This window comes from Vicia villosa, unplaced genomic scaffold (genome assembly GCF_029867415.1).
Source record: "Vicia villosa cultivar HV-30 ecotype Madison, WI unplaced genomic scaffold, Vvil1.0 ctg.004928F_1_1, whole genome shotgun sequence".
NCBI classification, from domain to species: domain Eukaryota; kingdom Viridiplantae; phylum Streptophyta; class Magnoliopsida; order Fabales; family Fabaceae; genus Vicia; species Vicia villosa.
This window is the reverse complement of record NW_026706544.1, coordinates 98,032-121,923: the sequence shown is the minus strand read 5'-3', so window position 1 is coordinate 121,923 and position 23,892 is coordinate 98,032. Positions and strand designations below refer to the sequence as shown.

Below are 23,892 nucleotides of genomic sequence, written 5' to 3'. Positions count from 1 at the left end.
ATTGAACCGTGGTATTGATTCCATCCCGCTCCCGATCTCAGTTGCGGAGGATCGAAACGTGGTTATCCCTACCAAGTCCAACGCCAATCACCACTGGACCAACTAACGATTGGTAAGATTTACCTCTTTAACTAAGAGAACTTCTACATTCTTTGAACTGGTGAGCTTATCAACAATCCGATTCAACCTTAAATACACGAGTATACCAATAAATATCTAGTCCGATTTTAATTATCTTAATTTTATTCATTGTGAATATTTTTTATTTTACTTTTGGTGCTTGTTCTTTTATTTTTTGTCATGTTAAATTAATTTATATTTGAATTATTTCTTTGGTTAAATATTTTATTTTAATCTTAATTTCTTTAATATTAAAAATAACTAAAATCATATATTTTATCAGTTCTAAATTAAAAAAACAAGGTTGGATGGTGATCTTAGTGTGAACCACATATTAATAAATATGGGTTTACAATAGAAGCATACAATAATAACAGAATAAAAAAGTTGAATACGTCAAACTTTATAGAAGCATAATAATAACATAATATTAAAATTGAATTGGTCCAACTTTAAAGAAGGTCCACACTCCACACGCTATTCTTCAGTAACTTCTCTTTCAACAAGATCCACATGGGTGTAGCTAATTGTAAGGAAGTTTCACATTATGTTCTGTTACAAAGAGACAAACTCGATATAAGAAAGAAACTCACCTTCATCCACATCCTCTATTATCAATTATAGAAGAATGTTATTGAGTCAGGTTTGTTGTTATTTCTTCCCTAATCCATAGTGTAATGTATCTTCTGTTAAACTATATAAGGATGGATGCACTGGGTGGGAATTGTTAGCAAATTGGAAGTGATATGATTCCATTTGGGTTAATCATATATCATTCTGGTTTCGTAAAAAAATACCTTCTATTGTTCTTTTCTATCATCCTGAATCATTTTTTTTCTTATTAAGAATGGTGATAATACTACTGCATTAAAAGTCCAGTTGCTCAAATTAATAACTATAATTCTGTTTGATTTATAATAGAGCTTCGAGAAGCTCATGGCTAAACTGGACGAAGCACTTCTTGTTTTTTCGTTTATAATAGGATTGAGGATGAATTTCTATGTTGTGTACGCATGAACGTGGTCTAATTATAAACTGTAAACATTTATCAAGCCTTAGTATCTATTACCTGACATTGTTATATGTTGAAACTCCTCTTACGGTATGTAATATGTGTTTTATGCCGTATTTTAGATAGAGTATGGTTATAACTTATAAGCATGCATTTTAGACAGAATTTCAAAGTTGTGACGAGACTAGTTGGAAAAAAAAATCAATCGGTTGATCACAGATTGGACATTTACAATGATGAATGTCTTGTCAAAGCCAAACCAACAAACATTCTACATGTTCCTCAAATCCAATGAAAACATGTAGCTTGATATGAAATTTGGAATTTTTCATCAAACATTTTGAACTATGTATCTCTATTGTTATGATTATTGTATCGCTGTTAAAGTACTAATAAGTTTTTTTCTTTCTGAATCTCAATTTTATCATGTGTGATTCAGAAAGAAGAAAAATATTAGTAGTACACAAACAGCAACACAATAATCCAAACATTAGAGATACATAGTTCAAAATGTCCCGTGGATTTTCAATATGTGACAAAAATTCCAGATCTCATGTCATGTTACGTGTTTTTATTGGATTTGTGGAACATGTAAAATGCTTATTTGACTTTATCGAGACTTTCGACCTTGTAAATGTCCAATCTATTATCAACTCATTGATTTTTTATTCCAACCTTATAGAACAAATCTCATCACAACCTTGAAATTCTATCTAAAATATATGTTGTTTGGTCCTATATCTAGATCTATGTCTAAAAATAATTGTAAAGTTGTTGTTATAAGACTTTACTACATAAATTTATTTACTAGAGTCACAAGGAAGTTTACTGCACAATCCCAAGAATACAGGTTTGTTGTGTGTTGTTTACTACTATTATTATAAACATTTACTTGTGTAAATAGTTTATTTAAATTTGTAAATAGTTTATTGCAAATTCGTTTCTTTTAGAAAATAAATGACCAATCTGTTGCTTTGGTATGTTCTACAGCATTGAGGAGCAAACTCATTTTTTTTAGTATCTTCAATTTTCGAAACTCGATGGAGTTTGGGGCCTTTACTATTAGGAAGTATACACATTTTTTTTTAACTAGTATTGATCTCATTAATGTATCTCATTCCTTCATGTTTTCCTTTATTCTTTTGTAATTTTCACAAGTTTTCTCAAACTATAAAGCTAAGCTCTCACTTGTTTTTTTGCTGTACATTGTTAGGAAGCTGTCTGTATTCATCTATCTGCATGTCATACAAAATGTTTAGAGGTGACATGCACCACAGGTTTCTTGGATTGTTCCAAAGGGAATTGGGGTGATAATATCAATGAGATTTATACAAAGATCATTATAAGTCTGACCCACTACAAAAAAAAAAAACGCGTAAATTAGGGCCATTTTGTTATGGCGTTTAACTAAACCGCCATTATTTACAGTAAATTATGGCAGCATGTGAAACCGACAGAATGTTAGTGATAAAATGGAAGTTTCAAACACCAATATTTACTTATATTTTTTAGTTACCTCAATTTATTAAAGTGTGTTTTGTTTCGCCTTTTCCTCCTAATTATTCTTACACGTGGTTTACCCTTTTTCATCTTCTAATTTTTAATGATATTAAATAGGCTTAAATGCACCATTGGTCCCTGTAAGTTAGCGAGTTTTTTATTTTTGTCCCTTAAGTTTTTTTTGTTGGTATGAGTCCCTATATTTTCTGCAGGTTTTCTTGTGAATTTTCATGCGGATTTTGCTTTTATGACTAAAACAAACGCAAAAGTGAAATATAGGACTCAGACCCAAAAAAAAAACTTACAGGATCAAAGGTGAATTTAAGCCTAATAAATATCTACAAAATAACCTTTCTTCTTCCAATATTTTACTATAATAAATATTTTAATAAACTCTAAAAACACATTGAAAACCCTTTTTTTCTGCAGGTTTTCTTGTGAATTTTCATGCGGATTTTGATTTTAGGACTAAAACAAACGCAAAAGTGAAATAAAGGACTCAGACCCAAAAAAAAAAACTTACAGGACCAAAGGTGCATTTAAGCCTAATAAATATCTACAAAATAACCTTTCTTCTTCCAATATTTTACTATAATAAATATTTTAATAAACTCTAAAAACACATTGAAAACCCTTTTTTTCTTCCAAATTTTAATTTTAATTAGAATAAATATTAAAAACAAACCCTAAAATCACATGGAAAACAAGATCAATATCATTCCAAACAAAAACTCACAGAATCAACCTAAATTCTCGAAACCCAATTTGGTTTTTCCTCCAAACTCAAATCGATTTTCCTCTCTCCTCAAATTACGTTTCAATTTTTCATTTCATCCTAAATTTTGTTTTGGCAATTTGTTCCACCTTCCTTCCGAACCTAAACCTTTATTGGCTGTTCAAATTTGCCAAATGAGAATTTCAATCGGTCCCGTCGGCCCCTCTTTCATGAAACCATAACTATTTGAGATCAAGAAACGAAACAATGTATGTCTTTGGTCTGGGAGTTGGTTCCTGTTTTGAATTTCTTTCCCAACCCTAAACCCCAATTTTTCCTCAATACATCTATTCATCGCTTTTTACCTTTAACGATGTTATCGTCTTCAGTCACTTGGGCTGCCAATGTTGAATTTAAAACCAATCCATTCATGATTACCGAACAATTGAATGACGTCACAATCAAGAAATGAGGATGAATATCTGATTTGCAACAAATTGTTGTACTCGTTGTGTTTTATCCATATTAAAGTTTGGAACATCATTTGAAACTGTATCATTTGCTGCTACATTCGAAGACGACTTGATAATATTGTCAGTTTCAGCGGCATCCAAATACATCTTACCGTTGTTCTCAATCTCATGTCCAGGTTCATTTTGTTGGGCAATTTTCTATTGGTGTTTTAACAGTATTATCAAACATACTGTGTTCTACCTGCGGGTGCTCCATAACAGATTGATCACACATACATTGTTCGTCCCTCGAGTTCTCCTTAATTTCAACAATACAAGAAGTGTTATTTTGCACATTAAGTACGTGAAAGGGAAAAAAGTGACACGCCTAGGCACTCTCATTCTGAAGAACAATTAGTGTCTAGAGAAACAATACTGGTCGTTGAATAACTTTTTTGATATTCCGTTGAATTGTGATCATTGAACAAGATATATTTTTTTAATAGGCAATGGATTAATAACCGGAGTAAAAGGGATACTCCGCCCAAGATACAAAGGGAAAACTCCTACGTCTCAAAACACGAGAGCGGAAGGATATTCCAATGATAAAAGTTACACGAGTTTACTCAACGTAAAAAGAACTTAGCCATCTCCAGTCTCAAAACACGAGAGCGGAAGGATATTCCAATGATAAAAGTTACACGAGTTTACTCTAACGTAAAAAGAACTTAGCCATCTCCAAGCTTAGAAACGATCTCCGACCAACAATTAAGGAAACTAAAGTTTTCGCTTCTAAAAACAACGACATTCCTCGATAACCAAATATTCCAAACCGTTGAAAGCCACGCCACCGCCCCGATGACTCTAGTGTTGACACACCTAATCTTAACACAATTATGGAAAAAATTCACAAATTCCTCTCTAGATAAGGATGTTCCAACTCCTACCCAATCATAAACTTTCCTCCAAATCCGATTGGTCACATCGCAATTAACAAACAAATGCCTAAGCGATTCATCCTCCGATAAACAGAGAGCACATCTAGAATCATTGCCATATCTCAAAATGCCCCTTTTAACCAAAAATCTTTCGTTGCGAGTTTATTAATAATAAAACGCCAGCCAAAGAAAAGAATCTTCGATGGAACTTTAATATTCCAAAGTTGAGGTAAAGCTAAAACCGTGGAATTGTCAAGCGGAGGACTAGAAAGTTTCTCTTTAAAAAGATTGTAACACGAACTCACTGAGAAAACACCGCTAGACTCCAATCTCCACCCAAAAGAATCTTCGCCACTGTTATGCACAGCTCCGCGCGCTGTTGAATAGCATCAAGATCACCACCACTGCCAGCCATGTCTGAATCTTCAACACTGACATTCTCCACCATGTTATCTAATTGCCAGATCCAAGTGTCAGCCAGACCTATTTCTTCAGCACTGCCAGCCGATCCATTGAACATAGAACCTGCAAAAGAAACTACAGCATGATGATTTCCAGCATAACGATATAACTCCGGATACGCCTCCATTAGAGTTTGAGGACCGGTCCAGCAAGCATACCAAAAGGGTATATCTTTACCACTACGAACCGTGCACTCTATTTCCCCCGCGAAATGATTGTTGTTGAGATTCTCATAATTGTCTGAAATCAAAATGTCTCTCCACCAAATTGAATCCTTTTTCCCCACCACCGAAATGCCCCCTATTAAAACCTTCACCTTCACATTACCGTATCTTGCCTCTAAAAGATCCCTCCAAACCGCCTCCTTCTTTGTAAGAATCCTCCACTTCCATTTACTAAGTAACACCACATTCATAATTTCCACATTTTTCACACCTAACCCTCCTTCTTCTCTAGTTTTGCAAATCGTGTCCAAACTAACCCAATTAACTATTTTTCTAATCTCCCATCCACCCCAAAGAAAATTCCTTTAAATGGCTACTATCTCTTTCAACACCTTCTTAGGTGCCTTATAAAAAGAAAGAGAATATAACGGCACCACATTAAGAACTGAGTTGATCAAAACACCACCCTACCCGCCATATTAAGATGAATCCCTCTCCACACGACCAATCTTGTTTTCATCATCGACAACAAATCTCTCCACATCACAAGCTTCCTAGGATCTCCCCCCACTCTCACACCAAGAAATTTAAAAGGTAACAAACCGACTTTACAAGATAGAAAGGTTGAAGCGGCTTCCATAAACCATTGATCAACGTTAATACCGTAAAGGTTACTCTTGTGAAAATTAATGCGGGAACCGCACATCAATTCAAAACCTCTTAGAATAACCTTCACACTCCACAAATAAGCGGTTTCTCCCTCGGCTAGAATAATCGTGTCGTCTGCGAATTGTAAGATATCCACTTCTTTCTCTCCATTTATCTTAAACCCACGAAATTCTCCCACTTCTTTGGATTTCTTCACTAAAGCCGTAAGGACCTCCATGGCTAGAACAAACAAGAAAGGGGAGAGAGGATCCCCTTCTCTAAGGCCTTTCTCCACTCTAAAATCCTTATTAGTGGTACCGTTAACAAGAACGGATAAGGAATTAGAGAAAAAGCATCCTTCCATCCACCTCATCCAACGATCCCAAACCCCATTCTTCTTAAAATGAATCTCACGAAATTCCAACTTATTCTATCGTATGCCTTTTCAAAGTCCACCTTTAAAACACACAATTTCTCTTTGGAAATTTCTTAACAGACCTCCTAACCTTCTTGGCCACCTCTGGAGAAATTTCCAGAATGCCCCTATATTTCGGAAATGCATCTCCGAAATCACTTTTTTTCTGAAAAAAGGGTGATTTCGGAAGTGCACTTCCGAAAACACGAAAAAAAGGTGTTTTCGGAGATGCATTTCCGAAAACACCCCTTTTTTGAGTTTTCGGAGATGCATTTCCGAAAAAAACCCTTTTTGGGAAAGGGGGTGTGTTCGGAGATGCATATCCGAAATATTCCAAGACCAAATTGGTCTTGGAATGTTTCGGATATACACTTCCGAAAGAATTCAATAATTATAAAAAATTAAAATCAAAGTGAATCAATACAATTAATAGGTATAAAATCAAGGTGAATCAATAAAATGAAGGTGAATCAATAAAATCAAGGTGAATCAAAATTTCCTAAACAATTTTAAAGTTAAAAATTATTTTACTAACTTATATAAATCAAAAACATTTTAATTTCATTATTAAATTTTGATTATTTAGAATTAAATATAAATTTATTCTTTAAATAAAATTAAGACAAAATCTTTTTTTAATTTTTTTAAACTAAATAAAAATTTATAACTCATTTTTAATTATGAATCAGAATAGAAATATATAAATATATAATAATAATTATTAATTTTATAAGTGAAATATATAAATATATAATAATTATTATATAAATATATAATAATATAATAATTATTATAAATTAAAACACTATTTTTTTAATTTTTTAATTATTATATAAATAAATAAATATATTTATAATTAATATATAATAATTATTATATAAATATATAATTATATAATAATTTTTATAAATATATAATAATTATTATAATTATTATATAAATATATAAATTAAAACACTCATTTTTTTAATTTTTTTTGTAAATATATAATAATTATTATAAATATATAAATAAAAAATTATAACTCATTTTGTAAGTGAAATTATTTTAATTAAAATTATTTTAAATTTTAAAATATGAATTAGAATAAAAGTATATAATTATTATTATTCATAACTCATAAATTATATCAAAATATATAATTATTATTCATTACTCATAAATTATATCAAATTTATGATATATGAATTAATTAATATCATAAAATTAATTTTTGGGATTTTTTTAGATTTTTTTTTGTTGTTTCGGAGATGCATCTCCAAATTTGTCAAAATCCCAATTTTTGGGATTTTTTCAGAAATGCACTTCCGAAGTCTGAAAAAATTTTGAAAAAAAAATATTTCGGAAATGCATTTCCGAATCGGGGTAAAATTGGGTTTTCGCAGAGGGTGACCCCCATAGGGAGGTGGGTAAAGAAATTTTCTTCTCTTTTCCCTCATAGCTAGATCAAAAATCTCATTAACCACTAAAACGCCATCCAAAATATTTCTCTCCGGAATAAAAGCCGATTGATTCCTCGAAAAGTGGGGACTTGTATCCTATAAAGTGGGGACTTGTATCCTCTTCACACATTTCATAATCTTCCTCCTTCAAAGATCTTCTTCATATAAAACTTATTCTCTGTTTACCTTTGATCGAGTTCATTGTTCCAACATCGAATTTGTTGTTCGATCAACTACTTCTTACTTGATTTCTTCTATCAAACTGATTTATATATAAGTTAATTTCCTTTTTTACTTTCTTTTTGTTTATGATATTTTATACGAGTTTAAACATGGATAAGTTAGGACTATTGTTGGTTGGATGATGAAATCTTTGGGGGCGTTGATAATTTGTAGTCAATATGGGGGTATGTGGCCTATGAGTTTGGACTTCTAATTACAAGTATCCATGTCGTGCAGGGCATTGGACATTTTTTCAATCAGTAGTGTTGCTTTATCCTATGAGTTTGGACTTCTAATTAGTGTTACTACTGCATGAATTTGTCCCAAGCTTGTGGTAATAACATAAACAAACAAAAAGCCAATCTTAACTATTCTAAAAGTCAATATAGTATGCGAAGGATTTGCTTCTGAGTTATGCGAACTTCCTTTTTGCGTGTAATATGCAACAACTGCATATATATAGCCATTTGATAATATGCACAATACACATCCCTTTAGTTTTGTCAGCAAAAGGAATATTTATAATTAGCACGAAACTGCTAAATGTTATATTTAGTTTTGCACACTTTCTTTTAATTATATGGCAATGAGATTCATTATGATTAAGAGTATCAAAACCATTGTACCAATCATATCAACTTTTTAACAGTTATTTGAATGTGATTCTGCTCGTAGTTCTTATACCAAAAATGAGATTGTAATATGTAAGCCAGAGATTGAAGGTTTTAAGATAATCAACTTTCTTGTACAAAAAATAAATTGTGTTGTGAAAATATCGTGATATTATTCAATGTACTAGTTGAAAGAATTCCCATTCTGCATAAATATACAATGGATACAATTTACTTAAAAATTGACAAATGGTCGAAATTGAATATCACTATGCAGAAGAATTATTTTGAAACAAGAATTCAAGAAAATATCCAAAGGACCAAAGAACCTGTCATTTTACAGATCAACCTATGGATTTCTACCTACATGACTGTAATCAAACATGTTTTCCTTCATCATCTTTCGGTTCTTCTTTGACTGCTAATGCAACATCATTCTTTTCATCTTCGACCGCAAATGCATCATCATCATCCAATGGAAGTGAGAATTTGTGTCCCTGTAGCAAGAACATGTTAAATCTTGAAATTAAATCTTGATGCTCTTTAAACAACTCAAAAACTCCTTGTTTGAAAACTCCTATATCAATTCTTCTAGCATGGTGGTAATTGTATAGGAGTGTTAAAAACTTTTCTAGCGTAACCGTATATCAATTCTTCTGGCATGGTGGTAATTGTATAGGAGTGTTAAAAACTTTTCTAGCGTAACCGTAGATTTTTCTATCACTACAAACACCATTGCATGACCAAACATGGGATCACTTCTTGAACTGCTCATCTTGAAGGCTTAAACATAAACTGAAAAGTGATAGACGGGAGAGAGAAGAGTAGTATTAAAGAGGTAAGAATTAAAGAGGTAAATGAGTATTCAAGATGCTTTGCGTCTATATATATATATATATATATATATATATATATATATATATATATATATATATATATATATATATATATATATATATATATATATATATATATATATATAATCCCTCTCCGAATGTATCTTGTTTAGAAAAAAAATATATATTCATCAGTAAATTCAGTCATAGGTATGAATCCCTACATACACAATTATTTAGAAAAAAATCAAATACAACAATGAAAATTATTGTTAAGCCACTACTACCTCACATGCAACAAATAAGCATGTTTTTTTGAAATTAACTCCACACTCCTCACGTGTATTAGTTTTCAAAGCACCATTTGCTCTAGGCTTAGAAGCAACTTTGCTTTCTCCACCTCCTAAAATACAAAGAAAAAGGTCAACAACATTCCAACCTACAGTACAATATATAATGAATCACACATATTTGATTTTCAGTGATATATAATGAATCCATACAATTAGCCAATTAAGGATTATAACCACGGATGGCTCATCATCTATGAATTTAATCTAATATAATATTAATGTTCATGACATATAGTCTTTGTTAAGATTAGTTATTTTTATCAGAATTTCTACAAGAATCACGAAACATGAGTGTGTGAAGGCATTGTTACTAAATATTGTGAAAGTTGTTCAAACTTTGAGTCATTGCTCACCTATACCACTTATATTTCCTTTAATGCCTTTGTTTTTAATTCAAATTCAAATCAAAATCATTCCATGAACACTAATGATTCAAAATTGTAAAAGAAAGAAAAATGTATTAGAACATGCATACAACTTTATTCACACCAAGGGCCTTGGTGTGTGTGAAGTTATATGTATGAATATTCTAATAAACTTTCATTTCTTTTACAATTTTATTTCATTAGAATACAAGTCGATTTTGATTTGAATTTTACATGTTACCAAAAAAACAGAGTCATTAAAGGAAATATAACAAGTATAGCTATGTCATTGATTCAAAAGTTTGGACAAGTTTTATAATTTTTTGATAACATTGCCTTTGCATACTCTTACTTCATGATTCTGGTAGAAATTCAGGTAAATATTAATAAAAACAATTCAATGTGATTTTATGTGATACAATGTCTAGTTCATGATTATTAATTATTTTATACTATTACAAGTTTTCCAAACACAAACATGTGGGTGAAGAGGGAAACAAAAAAAAAAATAGGTGAAATGACCTAAAGCAAATATATGTAACACTATTTTGGAGGTCTGGCGCATCTCTAATATTAAGTTAACAACCTAGATATCAATTAATCATGGATATAGAATCCCTAATAACTGAATTAATTAATAAATTAATAAATTAATAAGTATAGACCATGATAACTCAAAAGTTATTCCGACTGCAACCAATAAGCATTTTTTTAAAATTTTAAAGCACTGTCATCTACGTCAGTTTCAGGAACAACTTTTAGTTTCTCCACCTAAAATCCACAGAATAGGTTAATCACACGTACTTGAATTTCAGAGATATATGAATAATCCACATAATTAGCCAATTATTATTTCAATCTTAAGAATAAGAAATCACAAAACATAATAGTAGATCAAATAATTATTTCAACAAAAAGTTAATACCTTGTGTTTGGAGTTGATTAGTGTTAACACAATTCAAATATGAGTTCTCTATTAAAAACTAAAAGGGTCAAATTTATAGACTTGGTAATGCAACTAACTACCTGGAAAATAGGAAACTTAGTCACACACTAACAACCCATACGTGTGCGAGAAAATAGAAATTGAAAGCATGTGAATAAAAAACGGAGACAAATTAGAACAGGAGAAAACTGGTTTGAACGAATAAAAACCTATATATGCACTTGCATAGATACGGGGTACTGGGGCCACCAGATGAAATAAATTCTTAACTTTTTTGAATAATTTTTTTAATTGGTACTTTTATTAAAAATATAAGAAATATAGAGTAGTAATCATTGAAATAACTATTTTCAAATTGGTATATTTAAATTTCGTAATATAAATTTAAACATAACTTTAGAGTATGATTTCAACAAAAAAATATATATAAATTCATTGGAAGCACGTGAATTCAGTTCAATAGATTATATTCATTGATGTAGTTGAATATTAAGCATATTTTGTTGATTTTTCCCGTTATTAAATAAAGTAATTAGTGAAATAAGAGTTTAATGGACTAACCGTGTAAAAAATGGAATATATTAATTTATCATCATCTCATATAATTAATTAAAATTGGTGGGATGCATGATCCTTATTGAAATAAACACGTAGTTATTTATGAGAAGAATATATTCAATATTATGCATGGTCTACATGTAATGTTAATGTATATTTATGCATTATACAAAATAAAGGGAATCTCTCTCTTTCTATATTAAATTATGTTTTTTTTAAGGACATGTGTTGGACATAATATCTAGGAGGATTGTGTACAGTTTTTTTATGACAGATTAACATAAACAATATGATAAATCATAAAACAATAAAGAATATAAAAGAATTGTAACTCTATTCGGTGAAAAGTCATCTACGTCTGTGGGACTTCCGACCTAAGAAAATAAACTATCTCACAGTAGTATTAGTACAAATTAAGTATTTTAGATGAACAACCTTTGTTCAATGGCAACATAAAAATTAGTACATTAATAAAAATTCAAGTAAATATTAATAAAAACAATTCGTTGATCATATTGAAAGTGAAGGGTTTTTTACTGTCAGTCAATAAAAGGCCTGTAGAATAGGTCTCAAATGTAACGTTCATTCTGTTTCCATAATTTTAGCTAGCTGATTTGTTTCCTTAGATTTAGGAGTATTCTGTTCCAATTCTGTTTTGTAAAGGCTATTTAAAAGCCTAGTTTCCAATGAATAAAGCATCGAAGTATTTCCTTTGCATTGTCAATAATTGGGATCAGAACATAGGTTAAGAGTTTGACATCGAAAACACATAAAAGAGTGACGAGAGATGGCGAAGGAACGGAAAAACCTACTGAGCATTCCAAAATTTGACGGTGATTACGATCACTAGAGTATGCTGGTGGAAAATCTACTTCGATCAAAAGAGTGGTGGCATCTCATTGATCCAGGTTACAATGAACCAGAGGCAGGGGTAGAACAAACTGAGGCACAAGTAGCTGTTAGAGCAGATCTAAAACTAAAAGATTTGAAGGATAAAAATTACTTATTTGCAGCCATCGAGACATGCAACATTATTCCTAGCTGGACATCCAATTACTTCAGCAATGGATGCTTCAGAAATTGTAAGCTGAATTCCATGAATGGAGGAAGTAATACTTAGGTTATCTTCACTGACTGAAGCATTGAACCATAAATTTTTTACTAGGTTTGGAAGGACAGAACCATTCAGGAGAGAAATGTAGGATCCCCATCCTTGTTTATGTCAGAGGTTGATATAATAGTTGTCTCTTTTGGATAACCATAAATTATGTTCTTTAATGACAGTGACGTTTGTTTGTGAAGCCATGCTTGAAGGTGGAGAAAAAACACAAGAAAGAGGGGATTGAATTGTGTTCTTTATCAAATTAAAATTCACTTTTTCTAAATTCTTTTCTTTCTCTTAGTATCTCATCTTCTGGATATGCTTTAATGTTGCGGAAGCATGTTTGGAATGGAGTTGCATAACCAATGATTCTCCACCTCCACTTCATTAGGAGCGCAAAATTGAATTCTCCCAAGCTTCTTATACCAAGATCGCCTTTATCGAATAGGAGACAAACCTCTTTCCAACTTATCCAATGGATTTTCCTTTTCAATTTATTAATCTCCACAATAATCTTCTTAGGAGCTTTGTAGAAGGATAAAGTGAAAATCGATAGACTACTCAAGACCAATTTTAAAAGAGTAATTCTCCTACCAAAGCTTAGACTCCTACTTTTCCAAGAATTCAACCTTTTCCTAAAATTAGACAAAAGCGATTTCCAAAAATATATCCTTCTAGGATTAGAGGCTATAATGATTCCAAGAAATTTAAACTCCTTCAAGAAAGGAAAGAAGTAGCCACACTAAAAAAATGGGGATTAATATTAATACCAATAAGATTAATTTTGTGATAATTAATACCAAGATCCGACACCATTTCAAAACCTTTCAAAACCGACTTAATAGCCCAAAGATGATTCCAACTTCCGTCTCCTACCAATAAAATTTCATCTGCAAATTGAAGAACATCAATGAAACATTTCCCATTCATATTGCACCCCGCATAATCACCGTTAACAACCGCCTTATTCACTAAAGCCTTTAACCCCCCCGCTACTATAACAAAGAGAAAAGAAGAAATAGGATGACCTTGATGTAAGCCCCTTTCCACACCAAATTCCTCAGTAGGACTACCGCTAACAAGAACCGACATCTTACTAGAAAAACCAATGCCTCCATCCACTTCATCCAGAAAAGTCCAAAACCCATCCTCCTCATCGTGTATCTAAGGAAGTTCCAACTAACTTTATCATAAGCTTTTTCAAAATCCACTTTGAAAAGAAGACACTCTTTTCCTTCCTTAGAAGCATAATTCACGAATTTATTAGCGACCAAAACACCATCAATCATATGTCTTCCCAAGAATGAAAGCACTTTGACAATTAGAAATAATCGAAGAAAGAACTTTTTTGATCCTACAAGCCAATAACTTAGAGATAATTTTGTGAATACATCCTATCAAGAAAATGGGCCGATACTCATCAAGACCCATCGGGTTAGAAGATTTCGAAATAAGAGTGAGAAAAGATTATGTGATAAACTTAGACAAAACCGCCCCTTTGAAAAAGTCATTGAAACACAAAAAAAATATCTTTTTTCAAGAAAGACCAACAACTCTTGATAAAAAGAATAGAAAAGCCATCCGGACCCGGGCTCTTCGAACCATCACAACTCTAAATCGCTTCCTTCATTTCCATCTTCGAAAAAGGAACTTCAAGGGCTAGACTATCTTTCCTACTCAAAGAATAAAGAAAAATGCCATCTAAAGTTGGCATATCCAAGCTATCTTCTTTTAATTTATTTTCAAAATGATCTTTCACCGTCTCCTTGACATCCGAAACTGAATTCACTACTCCACTACTAGAGTTGATGGAACAAATGTGGTTCCTTCTCCTCCTCTCCTTCATAACACGGTGGAAGTACTTGCTATTGTTATCACTGTCATTCAACCACTTAATTCTAGACTTTTTGAATTAACATATTCTCCTTTATCTTAAGATTCATCCAAATTCTCTTACTCGCCTTCCTTTTTATAACATGTAACTCCTCATCCGAAAACTCCCTATCATCCGAAGCATTCCAATCTCTAGTTCCTACTCCACCTCCAAATCAATTTTACCAAAAATTGTTTTGTTCCACCATTTCAATCTTTCTTTTAAAACCCGAAATTTCTCTTTCAAAACAAAATCCCCTCTACAAAAGATATAAAGCTCTTGTAGGAGAACCACTCATTATTAAACTTAAACCATTTAGGGCCCTAATCCTCCTTATCAACAATCAACCAAACTGGACAATGGTCGGAGATATCCCAAGAACCAATCAATTGCTCGACAACACCTCAAGAAGAGACAATATGATCCAAAACTAGGAATCTATCAAGTCTACTTTTAGATTTTCCTTCTCTACAAAACCAACTAAAATTCTTGCCTTTACTAGGAACATCCACCAAACCACTTTCCTCAATAAAGTCGAAAAATTCCCTCTAATCCACATTGCTTCTAACCGAACCTTGACCTACTATCTCATTCCTCTTCTTTACCGCATTGAAATCTCCCCCGAAAATCCATTCCCCATCAAGGTAACTTTGTTTCATGTTCAATAAATGAGACCAAAGAACACATTTAGCACTTAAAGAACAAGGCAAATAAACATTAATAATGTAGAAAATACCTCCATTCCAAGAGACCTTGTTTCCAAGATATCCGATGCCACGAAAAGAAGAAATCACCATTACCGATTATTTCTTCCAAAGAGTCAAAAGACCACCCAAAATACCATCCGCTCCGGAATAAGGGAAACCAATGTCTTCCATCCCCCAAAAGCTATTGGTTACCAAATTGGAAACCTCCTTCAACTATGTTTCTTGCAAAAGGAACATATCCGCCTTCCCACTATGAATTATATAACTAATTATCTTCCGCTTGATAACACTACCTCCACCCCTTATATTAAAAGTGCCTCTAATCATTAAACCGGTTTTAAAATCTCCTCCTTTCCTTCCATTCTATTGACCACCACTGTTTTCAACTCTACATATTTTTTCTCCACATCCCTCCTAGAGTCTCCAGAAACCACTCCCAAATTTGCAATATAATTTTTTAATTTGACATCTGCGGAAGAACCGAAATTCGAAAGAATTCTATGGTTGCACCTAAATATATCTGAAACATTAGGCTCATCTCCATAAAACATCGCTTGAGAAGCTGAAACAGTCCTAGGAACCGTAGCACATAATATTGAAGGAATAGAAATAAGATTAACCCCAGGTGGGCCTTCAACCTCCTTAATACCAATAACGGGTTGTTTTAAAGAATTTTTATTTTTCTTCATAGGCCATGACTTGATGCGTCTCAAGGGCCCACTAATATCAAGGAGATTTTTGTACTTATCACTTTTGCAAGTAAATTTATTCCTGTATGTGCCCACGTTTGAAACCACATTAATAGGAGAGAGAACAGAAGCGACCCCCGCCTGATTTTCACAAGTCTCATTCACTTTTGAAACATAAAAACTAGGATAAATAATAGGGTCTGAAGAAGAAGTACCCTTTTCATGATACATACTTTTAGCCTCCCACGCAACCATAAGAGCTGCATCGAAGGAAGCAACATCTTTTCCCGAGACACTCCCCTTTTCCTTGCCCAGATAATTCTGAACCGCTTTATCTCCCTTTTCTACATGCTCCAGACTGTTATCCTCCACCGCCTGTTTCCTATTACCATCACTACCAATATTCAGACCCGTTCCGGTATTATAAGCAGAGCCACTCGAAGACGCAAAATCATCACCATCTTCTACGCCAACCGAATTCTCATCCGAATAGGACAGAAAATCCCTAGAACAAGATGAGGAAGGAATATAACTCTTCATAGAAAGTTTAGATTTCACTAACTGAACAGGACCATACGAATATTCCCGTAAAACCAATGGATATTCAACACCGTCTACACCAATCACCATGTGCTCCTTCAACATGAAATTAAAAGGAACTCTAATCAACAATCTAGCAATGTCCATGTTGCAGCCCGATAACATGTTCTCGTCTACGCACACATAAGAACCAAGTGACTTTGCAATTAGATCAAAGAAATCTAAACACCAAGCATGACATGGAATCCCATGAACTCTAACCCACATTACCCTTTTTGAATTGATATCACTTTCTTGCCACGGTCTAATCTTCCAAAACCATTGTTTCCACCACGAAGATGCATCACTAATCAACTCCTGAATAACACCTTCCTCTATTTCCTCAAGTAAACAAAGATTTGCTCCCAAAGGATGGACTTTAACTGAGAAAAAACCTTCAATCTCAACGTGAGTTTGAATGTTGTAAGACTTACCTGAAAACAAGACTTCCCCTATATAAGCCTTCTTCCATCTCTCTTTTAAAGCAATATCAGAGCTGTAGGAAAAAGAAGGAACTACTTCCTCTATCTCAATAATTTCATCCGACAACCTCCCCTTAGAAACAGTTGCTGCACAACACCTGCTGCACAACTCCCTTCTGCTGCAACCTAACTTCTGCAGTCCCTTTACCTTCCGATCTACTAAATCTTGGTTGGTTTGCATGTATTTTCTTGTCGTCAATCAAGATATTGTTGAGTGTTACCGCTAATAATCTTTCATCCTCCACCCCCTTAAACCTTGCAAAACCAAATGATTTCCCAAATTTGTTACGCTTAGGAGGAATGACAACCTCCGCCACTTCACCCACACAACCTAACAATCTAAAAATATCAACCGCCCTTGACCTCTCCAGAAACTCAGAAAAAATAGAAGGAAGAAACCACCTCCTCCGCCCCTCACTTACATACCACCATACGAGAATGAGTCCCACCGAGAAACTAGATTCTGGAATCCTCTCTTACCAACCCGTTTCCACTCCATGAAGAAGAAAACCAAAAGGACACATAAACTATTGAGAAGAAACTTAGGGTGTGTTTGGTTCGAGGTAAATGGAGGGGAGGGGGGAGGGAATGTTTATAATAAATTGTGTTTGGTTCAATTTTTAGGAGGAGAGAAGAGGGGAGGGGAGGGGAGGGGAGGGGAGCAAAATCCCTCCAAATCACACTTTTTGCGTTCCGAGGGAATGTGACTGTTGATATTTAATAAATTAATATATTTACCAAAATACCCTCAATATTATTTTATTATTTCAAAATTATTATTTTCTTTCGTCTGCTGCTTCTTTTTTTGTGGTTTTTCTCTATTGCTAGTATCAATTTGTTATAATTATTTTTTTACCTTAAAATTGTTATTTTTATTTAATAAAAATTATAATCATTACAATTTTAAATTTTTTATTAAATTTTTTATTTTTATGTTTATTTATATTAATTTTTTTCTAATTTTATTTTATATTTTATTATATATATTTTATATAAGATTTTAAACCATTCATTTATTTTGTTTATATATATATATATATATATATATATATATATATATATATATATATATATATATATATATATATATATATATATATATAATTGTTATTTTATGCATTCAAAAGTTGTTATCAACAGATAGGTACTTTTGTGCCAAAAGTTATAATACGTATCAAGTGTATTCAATTTTTTTAACGGAATGTGACTGATGATATTTAATAAATTAATATATTTACTAAAATACCCTCAATTTTATTTTATTATTTTAAAATTATTATTTTCTTTTGTCTGCTTCTTCTTTTTTTTGTGATTTTTCTCTATTGCTTGTATCAATTTATTATAATTATTTTTTACTATAAAATTATTATTTTTTTAATAAAAATTATAATCACTACAATTTTAAAATTTTTATTATAATTTTTATTTTTATGTTTATTTATATTAATTTTTTTTCTAATTTTATTATATATTCTAATATATATATATATATATATATATATATATATATATATATTTTATATAAAATTTTAAACCATTCATTTATTTTGTTTATTATATATATATATATATATATATATATATATATATATAATAGTTATTTTATGTATTCAAAAGTTGTTATCAACAGATAGATAATTTTGTGCCGAAATTTATAATATGTATCAAGTGTATTCAATTTTTTTAACGGTACGTGATTAGTTATAAATTTTTAATCACTCAATATTACAAATATTATTTCCAAAAATTATTAATGAAATATTCACATTTGAATATCATATCAGTGATACAAAATCATAAGGATAAAAATGTAAATTATTATTAAAACCCCTCCCCTCCCTTTGTGAACCAAACACATTTTTAACCAAAATCTCTTCTCTCCCCTCCCCTTCTCCTCGTTTGAACCAAATATACATATAATTAATAAAAATCTCTCATCTTCCCTGCCCTTCCCTCCAATAAAATCCCTCCCTTCCCCTCCCCTCCCCTCATTTGAGCCAAACAGACCCTAGAGAGAGGAGAGAGCGATTTTCTTTTTCTCTCTCTTCATTTTTAGAATTAAAAACTTAATTTACTTTAGAGTGAAGAGTCATTTTAGTCCCTCACAAAAACTGCAGAGGTCATATTAGTCCCGGAGAAAAAAAAACTCTATTAAGTCTCTTACAAAATTTAACCGAGGCATAATAGTCCCTCTAGTAATATTATTTTCAAATCAGTTTTTCTTACTTTTAAACTATGACTGGACTACTAGTGAAGACCCATTTTAGTCCATAACAAAAAAAAGGAGTCCAAATCAATCCCTAAGAAAAAAAGTCCCTATTTAATCTCATACAAAATTTAAAATTTAACTGAGCCATGTTATTCCTCTTTTAATATTTTTTTCAAATAATTTTTTTTCTATTTTTAAATCGTGATTGGACTTGACAAGATAAACCTGCTTTCAGAAATTGAGTACGGGTCAGAGGTTGAGTTTCTTTGCACATGGTCTTCAGAGTCTAAGTTTCCACCAGAAACTGGGTTACCTAGTTGTGAGACATCAGAATCTTATCATTCTGAATTTGAGTCATCAGATTCTGATCTTTCAACTAATTTTCTTCCGACATACCATGTGTATTATTTTCGCCACAAGTATTAAAAGTAAAAAATTATTCTAAATTACCCCAGTAGCATAACTAAATCTTCCTAAAAGATCATTAACAACTGAAACAATAACAACACCTAATACACAAGAAAACCATAGTCACCCACCCATAAGTCTTATAATAAACCCAACAAAGAAAACAACGTTGTGGTATCGCGATAATTTATCTACAATCTCTTCACAAATAATTTAAAATCAACAGTCGTAAAATATGAGTCCAATCACAGTTTATAAATAAGAAAAATCGATTTGAAAAATTATACTAAAAGAGGGACTAACATGACTTGATTAATTTTTGTAAGGGATTAAATAGAGACCTTTTTTTTCTCAGGGACTAATTTGGACTCTCTTTTTTTGTGAGAGATTAAAATGGGTCTTCACTGGCAGTCAAGTCACGGTTCAAAAGTAAGAAAAAACCGGTTTGAAAAAAATATTAGTATAGGGACTAACATGGCTCGGTTATATTTTGTAAGGGATTTAATAAGGACTTTTATTTTCTCAGGACTAATCTGGCCTCTGCAGTTTTTATTAGGGACTAAAATGGACCTTCACTCTTTACTTTATTTTATAAATTTTTTAGTTTTATAAATTAATTTTATTAAAAAGAAATGAAATAATTGTTACACAGTTCCATTTAATAGCTACACCAACACCAATCTCTCACACACATTACTCTTTCATCTTTAATACACCGTTAAACACACTCTCTCTCTCTCTCTCTCTCTCCTTATTTTTTATTTTTGACTCACTCAATATAATTTTTATTTAGTATAAATTAAATAAAATTCTCCTATTTTTCTCTCTATCTCACACATATTTTTCACAAACTACATCCGCATCGTCACAGACCTAATCTATAGGAAAAAAAAGAAAGAAAATATATGTTAGGGTTTGTGGCTGATTGATTTTGTTATTGGTTTGTGTATATATAGATAGGAAAATAAATATGATGGCTTTGAATTTCTCTCATCGACCTGTTCTTTCGGGTGGTTTGGTGGAGGATAATTTGGTTTCACCGATGAGAATGGGGAATGGGTATCAGGTGGAGGGTATTTCTGATATGAACACTCTCCTTATTCAGATATAATCTATTCTTTCCCCTATTTGGGTTTGTCTCATCTTTTGGCTGTTACTGTTCGAAGGTTGATCAGCCTTTAAATGAAAGGATCTTGGATGATGTTCTTTTGGAATTAACCACTAGGGCTCAAGTTTGGTAACTCAAGAAGTCAATCCCATAAAAATCAAGGTGAGCATGTTTTGCATTATCCTATTATATTTATCATATAGCATGCATTTGTGGAACTGTGTATAATAAATATCACATTGCTGTTGATTTGTATTTATTTAATGGAATTTACAGTTTTTCTCTAGGATACTCATTTTTTTATTGATCACATGCCCTTGTAGATGCACCAAATGCTTAATGTCGAAAATGCTTGATTCATATGCATACTTTTCTCCCAAATGATTAACCTTTGTTTCCTCCCTGTTTCAAACACCTCTATAGACTTTATAAATCAATTTGTTACCATTATCGTGTATGATTTTTCATTCGTACTTTTTTTTCTTTATTTTTCTCATATATTTTTGTTTATTTATTTAGTTCTTTTCACATGATTTTCTTTATTTTTCTCATATATTTTTGTAACTATTTAATTTTTATAATTATGTTTTTATAATTTAATAGGTTAAATGTCATTTGGTGACAGTTTAGTGTAAAAGACTTCGCGTTGAATAGCATTGCCCTTGACCTAATTTATCTATAAAGATTGAATGAGGAATATAGCTAATTAGGATTAGAGACTAATACATCCTTAGTTAAGAAGAAAAGAAACACATATAACAAATGAAGAAGAATATAATGAGTAGCAGAAGGTGTGAATTTTTTTTTATTCACTAAATTAATCATTTCACATTTTTTACCAAAAACAAAATCATTTCACCTTTTTTTATTGAAAATGGATGCTAATTTTTGTTTTTTTAGGCTTCTAATTTTAATCAATCTAGGCATGTATTATATAAAGTTAATAGTTGGACAAAGGTTTTGAAATGAAGAAGAAAGTAACAAAGTTGGAGCATTTGCCATAACATATAATATCCAACATTCAATCAAGATTACCCATAAGAGAGTTGTTGAAATGCAAATTACTCTGCAAATATGATAACTGATCCTTATTTTATTAAAATTATTATGTTTTTCACAACTATCTAATTTATTCTCTAATTCAAGAGCGGCATCTTCGGATTATTCGAAGAGTGTTTAATAGTTTTGGTGTCAAATTTTTTATTCCTTTTCTTTTTTGGAATTTCGATGATCTCAAAAAATATCTTTTTTCTCCTCCTTTAAATTTTCTTAATGTATACATTTCTTCTATAGGTTGATAATTAAATTATTTGGAAATCCTTGTAAATAGTAAATACCATTAATTGGATACTGGGTTCATGTAATGATATTTACTATTTGCAGGGATATCAAAATAATCTAATTATCAATCTAGAGGGAAGTGTATAGATCATGAAGATTTAAAGGAGAAGAGGAAACATGATTTTTGAGATCATCGAAATTCTAAAACAGAAGAGGAATACAAATTTCGACGCCAGAATTATTAAACATTCTGCAAATAATCCAGAGACACTCACCTTAATTTTGAGAGTAAATAAAATTGTTGTAGAAAACATAGTAATTGTTAATAAAATAAAGATTAGTTATGAGATTGAACCTTAATTTGGAGACGAAATTGCATTTGAACAATTATCTTGCTGGTAATTTGATAGAATGTTGGATAATATATCTTGTTTCAAATGCTTCAACTTTGTCAACAAGTTTCTTTTGGATCTTTGATTTCTGAATCCTGCTAATATGAATATGGTATTGATAAATGGTAAAATATGAATTGTCTTGGTGTTTGTAAATATGTAGCATTCAAATGTCTTTATAATCGTGTATAATTAGTGACTTTCTCTTGGTCTTCACATACATACTATGCAACCACCTGGGTAAAAGTAAGGTTTTTATGAATATTGTTTATATAAAGTCTTAATAATAAAATATTGAATTAACATTAAGGTATTATATTTAATAAAAAAGTTTAAATTAAATAATTTAAATAGTGAAATTTTAGTTAAGAATGTTTGGAGTAAGTAAGTGTCATAAATGGACTGAGAGAAATACTTGCATGGATACGAACCTAAACCCATATTTTTAGGCACAACCAATGATAAGAGAGATAATATAAATTTATTTAAATTTTAATTTCGTTTTTAATTGACATCATGTGGTGGTTGAGATAAAAGAGGAGAGAGACAATTTTATTTTTATTTTTTAATTAATAAAAGGGTTAATAGTAATTCGCACCCCTGTAATGTTAGCGAATTTTGCTTTTCCCCCTCCCTACCTTTTGGCAACGGTTTTTTTAAAAAAAACGTTGCCAAAACCTGTCTTTGGCAACGGTAGGGGGGTAAACCGAAACACGCTCATATTACAGGGGGTAAACTACTATTACCCCTTAATAAAAAAAATGTGATTGGTTGTGTGTAAGTACAGGTGTTATGGTTGTGTCTATGTAAGTATTTTCCATGGACTTAACTATCTTTTTCAAAAATATATCCCTACTGATTATTAAACCATTTTGGATGATTTCGCATAAATAAGATATTGAGTTGCATAAGAATTTTAAGTGCAAAAATGTCTTACTATGGACACGGCTTAAATGTATCTCAAATTATTATTTAGCATTTATCAGTTTATTTCAATTTAATTTTAATTTAGGGTTCAACCCTTTGGTGCGTAGCTTTACACAGGCTTTAATATCCATTCTTAAGATTCAGCCATTTGAAAAATGATCTTTACTTAAAGCCTCTGTGTGTGAGATATGTCTTAAGAGTTTAAAATTGGATATGTTAGAAAGTAATACCTAATAATATATTACAGAAAATTAGAGATGTTCAAAAGATGGACCTGCATCTTTTGGATCAGTTGGAATTGATAGCCTAAGGTAAGGTAGTTGATTTTAAGGATGTGGCTTAGTTTGTATACTCTTGCTTAGTTTTTCAAAAATCA

The 23,892-nt window shown here is 31.5% G+C and overlaps 1 protein-coding gene across 1 annotated transcript; it reads right to left on the bottom strand.

Annotated features, from left to right (window-relative positions):
• Positions 1 to 5,817: 5,817 nt before the first annotated feature.
• LOC131642402 (uncharacterized mitochondrial protein AtMg01250-like) lies at positions 5,818 to 6,375 on the bottom strand. Its single transcript, XM_058912652.1, has one exon. It carries the CDS (start codon positions 6,373 to 6,375, stop codon positions 5,818 to 5,820), a length of 558 nt encoding a protein of 185 aa, XP_058768635.1.
• Positions 6,376 to 23,892: the final 17,517 nt, after the last annotated feature.